General features: G+C 43.8%; 1 protein-coding gene across 4 annotated transcripts in view; it reads right to left on the reverse strand.

The window, feature by feature from the left end:
- Positions 1 to 14,459, reverse strand: part of AOAH (acyloxyacyl hydrolase) — a 91,943-nt gene that overhangs the window by 7,900 nt on the left and 69,584 nt on the right. For all 4 annotated transcript variants that reach the window (XM_079302647.1, XM_079302646.1, XM_079302648.1 and 1 more), the window contains exons 15-20: positions 13,046 to 13,082; positions 11,954 to 12,028; positions 6,089 to 6,261; positions 3,699 to 3,757; positions 3,560 to 3,619; positions 1,952 to 2,048 (exon numbers count right to left, since the gene is read on the reverse strand). In XM_079302647.1, coding sequence (XP_079158773.1) covers positions 1,952 to 2,048; positions 3,560 to 3,619; positions 3,699 to 3,757; positions 6,089 to 6,261; positions 11,954 to 12,028; positions 13,046 to 13,082 — 501 coding nt within the window. The remainder of the gene's footprint in view (positions 1 to 1,951; positions 2,049 to 3,559; positions 3,620 to 3,698; positions 3,758 to 6,088; positions 6,262 to 11,953; positions 12,029 to 13,045; positions 13,083 to 14,459) is intronic.

A 14,459-nucleotide genomic window follows, 5' to 3' on the forward strand; every position in this document is an offset into this window, starting at 1 on the left:
AGCAAATAAATTAATTGAAGTTAGTAATTTAACTTATGAAAGTAATTTGCCTACCCAGCAGGCAGTTCATTCCAAATCTTAATGACTTGTTAAATATCAGGTAGCTGAGGCAAAAGCTCCAGGAGACTTGGACACCCTTGGAACTCTGTGCTACAAGAATGAATGAGAAGCCCACCTCTCTGACAGAAACTCTTGGACAGAAAGACTGCCTTTCCCATCGTCACTTCTTTACCTCCTCCTCCTCCATGTGGTCTTCATGAGACTCAGAACCAACTTCTTGAGTTGGGTCATGTAGGATAAAATACGTTTCTGAGTTTTGATAGGATTTGGCTGAAAAGGTAGATTTTAAAAAAAATAATATTAGGTGCTGTGGCAGCTTTGTGCTTTCAAAGACAGCCAAGCACTAATGGGGAGAAGCATTAGAGAAATATACTTTAAAGTACTGACAGGATGCTTCTGTCCCTTTGTGGCTTTGTATTTAGATGTCTGCATACTGGGATTTAAAATATAGTCCCCAGGCAAACTTTTTCAGTAAGGACCAATGAAATTAGCTCTCTATGTGAATATAAAAACAAGAAAATGCAGATCAAGCTCTTTTCCTAATTGTTATATACTATTTTTTAATGTAAACATTCAGGCTATCTGGGACAGGCCCCAAGGTGGTGAGGGCTAGCTCTTGCCCCGTGAACAGAGGCTGAGGAACAGGGATGGTCCTTTCCAGGGAAGAGCCTGTGGGAAGACAATGAGGATGGGGCCAGCCTCTCCACAACAGTGCACACTGGGAGAGGGAGAGACAAGTTGTAACATGGGAGGTTTAGGGTGGATATAGAAATGAAAAGCTGTTTTCCTACTTTCCCATCACTGTCTAACTACTTGAAATATGTTGCCCAACTCAAGTCCTCATCTCATGCTGATCCATTTTTCAAGAGTGTGTTTCTCCTTGTGATATATCTGAGCTCATGCTGGGTGTTGGCTCAAGTTGGACTCCTGTGCATCTTTCAAGTCCAGCAGAGCTGAGAGGGATTCAGGCACAGATGTTGGTCTTCAGCCCCACAGGGACACTGTCTGCTCACGCTAATGCATAACGACAAAAGTTTCCTGGATTCTTTAATTTATTTTTAAGTGTCAGTTACAGAAGAAAGTGATTTAGATAATGAAGTTACTTAATGTTACTAAAGATCACAGAAGGACAAATTTTGTAAGCTCTTCAAGTCAAAAGTTATACTAGTATGTTTGTGTTTAAAGAAACATAGGAAATATGCCAGTTATTCCTGGGAGAGGTGCTTCTACTTTTGGGAACAGTGAGAGGGCTGTGTTACTGAGGCAGAAAAATGGCTGATGAAAAGATCTCCTTGCCAAGGCACTGCTTAGGCCAGAGGAGGCAGCATGAAGCCCAGTCAGTAAACTACTGATGTAAACTACATCTCATGAAGACCACTTTGACTACTGCAGGTATGCATCTCCAGCCTAGATAACCCACTATAAAAGCAATGTTCAAAAATAAAACCAAAGATTTAGGACCAATATAGTTTGAGATTTCTTTGTTTCTTCATCAGCCTGAGAAGCTGCAGTGGACAAGCAGGAGGCCTTCTTATCAGAGGCATGTCTGTTGTCCTTGCCACCTTGCTACCCACACTGGCCAAGAGAAAGTGGTCAGTGTGCTGTGCACCACTGGGGCTGTGGGTGTCAACATCTGGGACTAGCAGGGAGGCTGTGGTTCCCAAGGTGGTGGTAGGATCTTGTCTCAGGAAGGGTGCCTAGTTACCCCAACCATGGCAGCCAGGAGAAGCTGGCATTAAGGATAACTCCTTAGCCACAGCCCTGACGGCAGGGTCACCTAGGCTGACTGAGCATACTTCTCCTGGTACAGAACCAAAATATGAGGAGCATATCAGCAGGCCAGAACTTGAGTAAATGCTTTGTGAGAAAGACAAGGTAAAAAACAACTTACTTTGTCTCAGTGGGAAATCCATGTAGAAAAGATCAAAGTTGGCAAATTTCTTAGATCTTGCTATTTCTTTCAGGACATTGGAAAGTTGTAATGCTCTCTGCAAAAATCAAACTATTTAATGACTGTTCATTGCTATTCATATTGCTTTGCTTGGATTCAGTTTTTTGCACTGATATGCAGGCAAGGATTTGAAAGCTAATGTTGCCCTTTCATCTGGGGAACCGGAGGTGAAATGGGGATCTTCATAAAAAAATGGACTTGCATGAGCACCACCAGTCATTGGGGTACCCAGTTCATCCTCATAGGCTGCACTGAGGCCTCAGCTGATTTTATAAGTTTATTATACCATATGCTTATTTCACTGGAGACCTCTTTTAGTAGTGTCCCTACACTTATATAAATTTCTCACTTTTGGAGCTCTTTCTTAAAGAAACACAAAACTTTTATACAAGAGAAATGCCCTCTTTTCCTATTATCATTGCCACTACTAAGTTGGGGGTGATAATGCTTATCTATGCAGACCAAATTCCACTCTTACTTTCAGAAGAGTAAATTACCACCATTGAGTGTCTGCCTAACTGATACATCCAGTGCAATTTCTGCAGCCATACAGAGATCGGGATCTCCTAAATATTTAAATTGTGCAGTTTGGATAATAGCATAGACATTAGTTTCAGACAAGGGCTCAGAATGATTAGTTCATACCCTGCAGACATATGCATTGTTCAGGGACAGAAGCTACATGTACTCTATGTTCTGTATTGTTGGTATAGGTATATAAGCTGCATCCTGCAAAGGTTTAGGAATTTGCTTAATGACCTTCTCCAAAGAGGGACAGGGCATAAAATGAAATACATATGTAAGCTTTGATGAAATTAAGGTTTTTGTTGTTTAGTTAATGCAAATATTAACACAACCATACACAGAGATGACACCTTTGATAATATTTGGTTACTGGCTCCTTTTACATGGCTGCAGGGTATTGCTGGGGGCTTGTACCATAAGAAAATAAGTGGCTGTTATTTTGTGTCATTCACTTCTGCAGCCAGATTTTTAAGGTGAATTTTAAGACATCTCTCTTCTGTCTGTTCCCATTCCTGCACTGAGCCCGGATGCTCCCTCGTCACACTATCCAGTGATTAAGTTCACAGAAATGTGTCTGAGGAAGATTAGCACAAATCCCAAATGAAAACAGGATAAGGCTCTTGCTCTCAGGACCTGATCACACAGCCAGAAAAATCTATGCAACTGGTTTGTCATGCCAACAACTTACTTGATTCAAAAGCCTTTCTTTTCTTATCAGGCACATTTTCTTATTAAAGAATATGAATCTGAACAGTTTTGTCTTGGGGAGATCTCATTCCTTGAGCATAAATTTGGGTAGCTGAGAGGTTGTAACAGTACTACCTTTACAAATCCCTTAATTTGAGCTTGCTGCCTCCCAGAGCCTGAAAGGCATTTGAAAGAATAAGTGTGGATGTTTCCACAACTTCTTGCCTTTGGAAGGAAAAAAAATGTTCTGACATCTTGCCTTTGAGGCAATTGGTCTTCTCTCCTCAGACACAGGGCAGAGTGTCTGAGCATTGGGGTGATCCCATTGAGACTTACCTCTGAGGTCAGATTCCTGAGGGTCTCATTGGGTGTCAGCCAACCACTGCAGGGGCTCACCTGGGCAGGCATGAGGAGAGGGGCTTTAGCCGGGGACCAAGATGAAAGGGGGCTCCTAAGTTACAGCTGCAGACCATACCTGGAGGCAGTCGAGGAAAGAGTAGAGTTGACTGTACGTGACATCCTTGTTCAGCTGTCCTGCAAAGCACAGAGAGCCAAATATCATGTGCCCAATGGCCAAATGTGACTTTATTCTGCATGTCTGTGCATTTCCATGCCTTCCACCCCTGGGTGGGAAGAGGCACCCCAAGAGTCCCACCACACCCCCTACCCCCAGGGTACCCTGCCACCACCAGAGCTGGAGTGTAATAGAGGTGGCAGCATCAAGGCATCCTTCCTGCTAAGGTGCCCATATCACCACAGTGTGAAGAGCCCCACACCGGCTTCTCCTACATCCCTCTCCTGCCTTTCATAGGTGATTATCTCACCTGTGGGGTTAGTCATTACAGTCTATGCCAACCTCCAAAGTGCATGACTGATATTTTCTCATTAACCTGTCTCTCACCCGCCAAAGAAATGCAGGATTTGCAAAGATGAAGGGTGCGCATATACTCTGAGTTTTGCATTTACTTTGCAGAGGTTAGCCTTAAAAGGGATAAACAATTTTGCTGTCATGGAAGGAAGTGGATGTGCTTGTGTGGGTGAGGAAATTCAGGCACCAAGTCAAACATATAGCTAACATTCCCTAAAATTCACGGTGCTATGCAGTAGCCTGGCTTGCTGTGAAAATTATCCATTTTCTCAATCTTTTTGCTTCTCTGGTAACTACAACTAAGATGGGAATTAAATGGCCACAATTTTTGTATTAGTTGTACTATTGTTTGTAGTACACTGATCATCCCATCAGGCTTTAATGCTTTTGCAGTACCAAAATATGAATTTCTTATTGTTGTTTTTAGGAACTGCACAGCATAATCTCTCCCAAGTGAAATGGGCTTCTCAGGTTGCTTTGCAGTGGCTCCCTGATACAGATGTTTTTCCTGCCTTTCACAGAGCTGGCTATCACCCAGCAACAAAAGGTTGGGATTTCAAAGATCTAGGAACAGTTCTGGCTATTTGGAGGTTCTATATTCCTGTAGCTTGAAGCATCAGGCCCTGGGATGGGCCGTTGTGGAGACTAGGGATCTGGCAAAAAGACAGACTGGTATCTAATCACAGCTGACTGGCAGCCAAATGGAGAAACCTGCTCACAGACATTGGAAGATGTGCCAGAAGAGATCCCTTGATGTAAAATCTGTTGCTAAGGATTAATTGTGTCCCTACAAGGCAAATCAGCCCCTCTGAAAATTTTCCAACTGATCCTATAGATCCTCCTGATTTGGCTATGTGTTGTCTGTGATATTTAGATACCTAGCTAGTTAGAGGAATTGTCACTGTGATAAACATGCAGTCACGGGAAGAAATGGGTTTATGTAACTAAAAATTAATTATGACAGGTTTCCCCTGCCCTGAAAGGGGTAAGAGTTTTCTCTTTTCTTCCTTTCCCTCCCCCACCCCCCCCCCCCCGCCCCCGCTCCCCCCTTGGTACTAGTATAGTGGTTATGAGACAAAAATGTAGGAATAGAAACGAGAAAGATTTCTTTCCTATTGATAATTACTAGGGAACCTTGGGGAAACCACAGCACAGTGGCAAGCTGTGCTACCCAGTGGTTGCCAAAATCATCTGAACTTGCAATCTACCATTTTAATGATGTGATTTAGCTTCTCTTTGCTGGTGAGAACTATTATGACAACCACTTCCTGCTTGCCAGATGTGAAAAAGATTCTTTTACTCAAATACAAGTAAATACATGCTTTTGGTCTAGAAAGCCAAGGAGTCTGTTACTGGTCAGAGATGACATCCTGATACCCAGACATGACAGGTTTCTAAAGGCAGCCTCCAAATCTCTGAAAAAAATGCCCCAAAGCACTTTACACTCTGAGGCGATGTCCCAAAACATGCTTGCACAGTAGTGTAGGAGCTTCTAGGCACTCAGTGCTGGCAGAAAATTTATTTCCGTAATATAAAAAAAGTCTTTTGTAACCCTCTAACTTAATCTTCTGCCTTGGTCCACATCCAGTTTTACCACAACATCCACCAGTCAGTAAGTGCAAACCAAACACCCATCTCCACCTGTAACAACAATCAGGATGAAGTGCAGGCATGGTAGCCACAATTTTGGGCCAAGACTTGTGTAGAACAATTTGTTTACACCACCACAACATGCGTTGAGCCTGGTTTGGAGCTGGTTGGGTATGGCTGGTGGGGGAATCAGTCACAATAGGATTCTAACCTGTCCTGCCCTGGGGATGGTAAGAGCTGTCATTTCACTTCCGCAACACAGCCAATATCTGCTTCATATTTCTCAGATCTCCTCCACTCTGTCAGGTTTGCTTGAAGTCATCAATAGATTCATAGATTTTTTAGGGAGAGAAGGCAATATGAATGGGTTGATAACCAGGAGGAACCCCACAACACCTCAAATTTACCTAGAGGATGGTATCTGTCATGCAGGTTATCCCAGAGGAAGCGACCATCTACCAAGCCTGTTAAAATCACATGGCTGCCATTTGGAAGGTGGGAATCCAGGTATCGCAGAGCTTGCACCACATTGGAGAACATTTCTTTGGGTGTGGTCATGTGGGCCAGCGTGTCACGTTCCCTGAAGAAGAGGATGCCAGTAGGACCTTGTATCAGAAATACTGTGTCCCCAGAAGGGCACCCTAAACTGTCATTTTCTCTGTTTGCTTCTCTTCCACATTAAGTCAGCTGAATAAAACATTTGAAAAATGCTGGATATCTCTCACTTGTCATTGTCAAAATCAGACATGATATAAAAACCTTCCTCTCTCTGCCAAAAACTGACAAACAAATCCCTTTTTTACAGAGTGGACTCCTGTTGTGGGTTAACCCTCGTGCACAGCTAAACATCACATAACTGCTCACCTGCTTTCCTTCCTCCCTTTCCTTCCCAGTGAGACAGGGGAAGAGGAGAGAGTAAAAGCAAGAAAACTCAGGGGTCAAGGTAAAAAACCAAACCAAAGCAGTTATTGTTCAATAAATGAGGAAGAAGAAGAGAGCAAGCAAGCAAAGAAGTGATGCAAAACCTATCCCTCATCACGGCTGGATGAAAGTAGGACTTCTTTCCCCATGGGTTCCTATGCATATCTTACCTTCAACATGCTCTTGGATTATGCAAGGCAGGAATATCTAAAGTAGCTTTGTCTCTCACATGTCCTACACCTCTTACTGCAGCTCTCTAGGAGGGCAGGAGAGGGGTCAAATGTGTGAACCTGGAGAGAGGTGATACCTAAGATTGAAATAGTTCATTGGGGTACAGGAGCTGTGTCAGTGTTCCACATGGACTGAATGCCCACATTTTGTGACTCATTGTCAGTCATGAACCTCTTCAAGCCAGATTCCCCAGCTCAGGTTTATCCTTCCTCTCTTGTATTTAGTTGTAAATGCTGCAGGAGTGTGGGGGGAAATTAAATCCTGAAGTTGAAATACATTTCAATTTATATAAAAAAACAAACAAGCAAAACCACTCCAGGCTTCCTGGAGAACTCTGCTCTAGTTATGTTATTATAGCAACCTGCCTGAGAGCTATTGCTGTGCTCTCATGGTGCATGTGTCTGTAACAGGGGTTGACAGCAAGGGGGGAACACAGACCTGAGGAGGCTGTCCCATCCCATCAAGAGAGATCCATCCACTTTGGGAAGCAGGTCTTGTGACAGTTTTCATTCTGTCTTAGTGGTGTGGCTCAGCTGACCAAGGTGTTCAGAGGGAAAGGTCAAGAAGAAAGACAGGGGATGTCCTTCCAAGCAAGAAGGTTGCAGAAATGACCACCCTCATTGCTTTAGTGGTTCCCTCGTTTTTTCCTCTTACTTGTGCTCCTTGCTTGTAGAAAAGCAATCACCTTAGCAGCCAGAAGGCTTCATCTGGCCTCCCTCAGGTTCTTTCCTTAGGAAAGTCCTTTCATGTCTTTCTTGGCTTCCCAGGGGTAAGAGAATGGCAAACTTGATGGCTGCAGTGCTGAGCAAGCTTCTGGTGAATTAGGTCAGATTCCTTGTCACTGAACACCACAGAAGCAGGAGCTTTCCAAGACATTGTTTTCTGTCTTGAGGCATTCCAAGTTTGGATTCAGAGTGGGGGAGTGGGTGCTGAGTCCTGTGTTGGAGAACCATGTTCCCTCATAGGGAATGCAGTGAGCTGCATTTTGCACATAAAATAATAATTTTGTGAGTTTCCTGGGCCCAGAAATTTATCCTAATGCAGTATGTGCTGCTGAAGTGCTTGAGACTTTCTAGTAGGGAGAACAGAAAAACAGCATTAGGATTCAGGTTTATCCTTGCGACAGCCACCAAATCAGGCTCCTTTTGAGATAAGGCTGTGGATTTGCTCTGAAATCACTTCATTTCACATACAGGTGTTGCAGCGCTTGATTTCAACATACTGGTCTGATGAAAGGCCTCTACCACAAGTAAACATGTCAGCATAAGCCAAAATTAATATGACATTCATACTTCCACTTTCTCTTGTCATATAGTGTTGAAGTCATGCAGATATGTCAGTGTATTTCTTCACATTTCCTTTCTGTGCCAGGCTATGAAATTAAATCCAAATGAGAAGAAAGCAACTTTGTAGGCACGTTTGATTTTGGCTCTGCCATGAGGACTCCAAGGTGCCTGGGTGAGCACCAGGGCCTATTGCCCTCACCTCATTCCCCTGGGCTCGCTGCACAGGGCTACTATGCCAGGGAATGAGGGCTAGAAATGTTGCCTCCTCATACACTATTTTTAGGGCTGGAGGGGTGCATCAGCTCTTTGGTGCTGATGGCCATACAATAAAGGGGCATTATGCTCTTGCTGGCACTGGTGTCACTTTGTACATGGTCCTTTCAAGATGGGTTGCTTCTCACCCTGCTTTGCTGCCACCAGCTTCCTGCTTGTTGCAGAGGTCGTAAGTTCAGATCTGTGCATTTACGCAGGAGAGGCTGGAGAAATGGTGCCATATCTGAAATGCAACTAATATTTGTAGTAAGTGTACAACATTTGAGACTTCTGGTGCTCATTATTTTCTGATCTGATTTTTTTTTTTCTTCTAGTCTCTGTATCCCATGTTTACACCTCAGTGGGCTAAGAGATAGCATTGCCATCTGTATTTTTCTAACCCCCTGTTTGGACACCACAGTGTGGAGACTACTGGAAATGTGTAGCACAGGCTGCCAATTTCATTATCTTTTCCCTCTACAAACATTACTCATTGCTTCACTCTTCGCATGGGATGAAATACCTGCATTTTAACAATGCTTTGGGAAGAGCTGTGTCTCCAGTATGCTCAACACACTGCCCTCTTTTGAAGCCAAAATACAGAATAAGGCGAGGAAAGTTGTATTACTGCAGGTAAGAGCTGTCCTCGAAGAGGTTTTTATTTGCCAAGCTCTAGGTTTGAAGTCAACCCCATTGGATGCTCTACATCCTTTCTAACCTCTATAGGTACATCAGAGCCAGCGCAACTACACAGTAACTGGACACTGAAAAAATGTCTCTCTGTTGCCCATCCCCCTCAATGGAGGTGGTGCTACAGAAGCTGTGGAATCTTTCCTTGCAGGAGTCATAGGGATCACTACAGGCTGATAGCCTCTTTTGATGTGGTGATGTATAGATGTTTTGGAAGAAAACAGACAGAAAACAGCAGTGAGAATTTAAGCAGACAAAAGTGTCTCTGCCAGATATTGAATGCTGGGATAAAAAGACATCAGAGTTTCAAGCAACCATTAGATACTGCTGTGGAAAATTTTGGAATATACAAATGGGTGAGGCAAGGTCAAAACAGTTTAAATTTCTGGAAAATTTCTTTTTACTTTGGACGACTAGAAAACAGTGTTAGAGACAGGGTAAGCAAAAAGAATAGCCTGCAGAATGAGGAATAAAATAAAGAAAAAAGAGATGCTTTTAGCAAAGGCAGTGACACAGAAGAATTGAAATATATGCACAACAAAGCCTGGGCCAAGCCTTGAAAGTGTCCATGGCAGGAACCAGGGACTTCAACAAAGGTGGATTTTTTTTTTTTTTTTTTTTTTTTCTTGTGGAGGGGGAAGTAGGGGCTTTATCATCCTGGCAAGGGATGCAATGATATCTCCATAAGCTTCCCAGTAAACAGATCCAAGGACAGTCTTGTCAGCAAGTACCAGGAAGCCTGTGACTGCTTTTCCCTCTCAGTCAGAGCATGATAACATTGGTTTTGAGGATTTGTGCATCTTCCCACTAACAGGATCAGCGTCCTGAGGGCAGATTTGGCAGTTCTGGGTAGGAGTGCAGAGAGAGCACAAGTACCAGAGGGTGAAAGTTTAAAGGGAAGTAATTTCTGTGTGCTGCCTGAATGTAGCTAGGGTAGGGGTCATGCCAGGAAAGGACCTAGAAGGTACCTCTCTGGCTCCACTTCTGCCACAACTGAGGGCTCTGAGGCTCTGCAGTGAAGGAAAGGCCTGCTTGGCTTTTGCATATACTCATCTGGGGCACAACATCTGACAAACAGTTTCAACCCATGAACTGCCTGTTAAGTAGTTTTAGGACACCAAACATTTACCATTTTCATGGCCACATCTGACAGCCTGCAAAGAGCTCCCACTTCATTATATCACCTGCAGGTAAGATTTTTCAAAACCTTTGGAAGGAAATTTAGCCAAATATGCAGCATTTTTTAAAGTCAGTGCTTTGGAAGTCTCTGTGTAAGTCAGATTGATTTCTTCCACATACAAGAAAAGCTGAAGATTGACCATGGTGGAAATAATGTTGCACTAGCAGCAGCACTCAGACCTCCTGCAAAACCAAAACTGCAATAAGGATTTGCTGTGCATTGGCCTGGTTGCAAGGTGTTTTCTGCCTTCCCACTAGCAGGAGGAAGGGAAGCATCCAGCTAGGGACCTCTTGGTGTCCCTGTGAGCATTGCTATTGGGTAAGACCAGAACTATTAGATTTAAAAGCTTCAGTTCATTCTCCTGCAGAGCTTATGACATGAGTAAAGCCAGAAAGACAAAACACCTCATCAGGGGAACACACCAAAGAGTGCAGGCAGCAGAGGCAGGGTAAAAACGGACCTGGACAGGGGACTATGTTGTTATTCCTCAGAAATTATGAACCAGTCCTGAGAGGAGGAACTCCTGAGAGGAGGCAGCAGACTGGGTAAGATCGATATACATGGTTTTAAAGATGTTCCTGTTGTTGCTATTCCTTTCCTCTGCTAAGTTAGAAATAACTTGGAGGGAGGGAGGGAGGGAGGGAGGGAGGGAGGGAGGGAGGGAGGGAGGGAGGGAGGGGGGGAGGGAGGGAGGGAGGGAGGGAGGGAGGGAGGGAGGGAGGGAGGGAGGGAGGGAGGGAGGGAGGGAAGGAGGGAAGGAAGGAAGGAAGGGAGGAAGGGAGGAAGGGAGGGAAGGGAGGGAGGGAGGGAGGGAGGGAGGGAGGGAGGGAGGGAGGGAGGGAGGGAGGGAGGGAGGGAGGGAGGGAGAAGGAAGGAAGGAAGGAAGGAAGGAAGGAAGGAAGGAAGGAAGGAAGGAGGAAGGAAGGAAGGAAGGAAGGAAGGAAGGAAGGAAGGAAGGAAGGAAGGAAGGAGGAAGGGAGGAAGGAGGAAGGGAGGAAGGGAGGAAGGGAGGAAGGGAGGAAGGGAGGAAGGGAGGAAGGGAGGAAGGGAGGAAGGGAGGAAGGGAGGAAGGGAGGAAGGGAGGAAGGGAGGAAGGGAGGAAGGGAGGAAGGGAGGAAGGGAGGAAGGGAGGAAGGGAGGAAGGGAGGAAGGGAGGAAGGGAGGAAGGGAGGAAGGGAGGAAGGGAGGAAGGGAGGAAGGGAGGAAGGGAGGAAGGGAGGAAGGGAGGAAGGGAGGAAGGGAGGAAGGGAGGAAGGGAGGAAGGGAGGAAGGGAGGAAGGGAGGAAGGGAGGAAGGGAGGAAGGGAGGAAGGGAGGAAGGAAGGAAGGAAGGAAGGAAGGAAGGAAGGAAGGAAGGAAGGAAGGAAGGAAGGAAGGAAGGAAGGAAGGAAGGAAGGAAGGAAGGAAGGAAGGAAGGAAGGAAGGAAGGAAGGAAGGAAGGAAGGAAGGAAGGAAGGAAGGAAGGAAGGAAGGAAGGAAGGAAGGAAGGAAGGAAGGAAGGAAGGAAGGAAGACTGGTACGTGCCTATGACAAGTGCAGGTAAGGAAACAATGAATACTTTCACAGAAAATTAACAAAGAAGGACCAATAGCAAAGAAAAATGCCATCATGAAGAAGCACAAAGCAGTGAGACACAAATGTCCAGGCACTCAGCAGTACTCTAAGGAAGTCCATTTTATGCTATTATAAAAGTTCATTTAGTTTACACCTTACCCGTTGCAGACATCATTCCCAATTGTAGCATAGATAACTATGGCTGGATTGTCCAATAGCTGGTTTCTGGCCAAACTAAAACATAAATATGGAGCTAAATAAACAGGGAAATACACTCGCAGTGTCTGAATCACACACCATGCTTATGTGAGATCACATTTGGAAGTATCCTGGTTGGATATGGCCAATACCCAACTGACTGTGCTCCTATGTTTGGGAGAGGGATTTTTATTTGGTGTTGGTTTGGGGTGTTTTGTTTATTTGTTTTGTTGTTTGTTTGGTGTTTTAGTTGTTTTTGTTTGTTTTTTGTTTGGGCGATTGTTTTCTTTTGCTCCAGTTTTATATTTTAGTAAAGTGACTTAAATAAAGGAGTTTTTTTTCACTTCTCCCTTTCGCTGCTCATGGACTTGTCTTTTCCACTATTTTTCCTGCTGGCTTTCTATTTTCTTTGTATTATTCAGAAATCAAATCAAATAGTTTCACTTTGGGGCAAATACATCAAGATGGGAATTTTTTAATCATAGATGGGAGAGGAAGACTAGGTTTGGCTGACAACTAAATTATGTGTAGAATTGAACATACTTGGAAGAAAGAAAAACAAGTTCTTTAGGACACAAATTATATCAGTGCCAAGTAAACTAAATCAAACCCAGCTGAACCACAACCCATCCAAACTAATCCAAAAAGGAGAGTTGCAGCCTCTTACTACCCAGTAGCTACTCAGTTATATCCATATTAAAATAACAGAGGACCTCTCCATGTCTATCTACATTGCTACACACAGTTAAGGGGACCCAATGCAGAGATTTATGGAAAGGCTTAGTCCCTTTCCTAGAATCACTGGAAATTATCCATTAGCTTAGCAGAGCCAAGTTCAAGGCCCTGGAGATGGTGATATCCACACTTATACCCAGTTTTTCGACTGTTTATTAATGTTTATACTAGAGAAGAAACAGCCAGTGCTACAGAGCACACTGGTGAAGGGAAGCTGTACTTTTTAGACCACTCATATAATCCTCACAATGGACTGTGAGGAACTTCATCAGTGTTTCTGTGCCTTGAGTTAGCTCTTGAATCCTGTTAAGCACTCACCTTTTTATTAAAGAGAGCAGGTTTCCTGAAGAACCACCTGATCACAGATGAGAAAACAAGAGAAAAATAACAACATTGTTATATTGACAAAAAAAACCTTGAATGCAAAACCAAATTTCATTGTATGTTTCCAAGAATGTAGAAGCACTAAAAGAGCAAAATTCATTCAAAATTCAACCTTTTTAGGTGTTGGCACTAACATGTAAACCTGTATCCAGGGACCTCCTGCTTTCTATCTGAGTCGCATACTTCAGCCTATTGAAAATCAAAGACTTTTAAGTGCAGGGTTGTTTGGATCTGGCTTTTAATCCAGATCTGGCAGCTTCTTCCCATCTGTTGAACATAGTAGTCTCTTGTAAACCAGCCAACCTGACTTGTCAACAGCCAATCTATTTTAAGTTTCCCTATAAATTGCAAAGGGAACTGTTCTCACTCTTCTAAGAGAGTAAGCGTCTCACAGCTATACTACATTGGGACTGATTCAGATCCTAAACATAGGCACTAAGTGCCATTTTTGACATCCCAGAGTATCCAAGACACCTGCAACAGGGCTGGCAGATACATCACAAGACAAATGAGAGATTGTGCACTTCTAGAGAGGCAGCTGGAGGTGGGAAATATGCCATAAAGCACCTTAAATAGCTGTAGACACCAGTGTTTGGGTTCCTGCACTGCTCTTCCCACAAGTGTCAGACTTAGAAAAAGTAGTATTAGGCCAGCTGCACTCCTCCCAAGAGGCTCTGCATTTCAATAGCAATTCACTCCAAAGGGTTGGATGAAAATCTTTCCTCCTTGAGGAAAGGAGCTGTCTACACCTAAACATCTATGAGCATGTGTAATATTTCATGTATGTTTCGAATGACCAAAGTATTCCCATTTACTAAAGCTTTTATGCATTAAACTTATTAGCAGGTCTTAATAGGCTATGCATATTCATCCCAGCCATCCCCAGAACACAACTCAAACTCCATCACCTGCAGTACAAGAGGGATAGCGAACAAGGAGACAAAAAAGACTTTATGCTTTGGTCAAGATGAGACTAGGTCTGTGATTGCAAGAAGCTCATCTCATAGCAACATACAGAAACATAAATTTCAGAGAAGCGGATCCTACAGGTAGTACTTTTTTTCTTATTTTGCACTCTCTCCTCTTTTTCTCATTCCTTCTCCTCTTTTGTTATCCTCTTATTCTCAGATCAACTCTTCCCATTCTCTCTCTTCTCTTTTCTGCATTGTGCTTCTGAAGCTTGCTTTGACGAGTAAACCCTGTCTTCCCTGCAGCTCTTGAGGGGAAACTTGTGGACAGAACATCATTAAATCCCTGCTCAATTGGTATGGGGGAAGAGATCTAAGAGATAAATCCCTAAGGTAGCAATAATACACTTTGCATTTTAATAGTGATGCCTTTGTTATTA

The sequence above is a fragment of the Erithacus rubecula genome (assembly GCF_903797595.1).
Source record: "Erithacus rubecula genome assembly, chromosome: 3".
NCBI lineage: Eukaryota > Metazoa > Chordata > Aves > Passeriformes > Muscicapidae > Erithacus > Erithacus rubecula.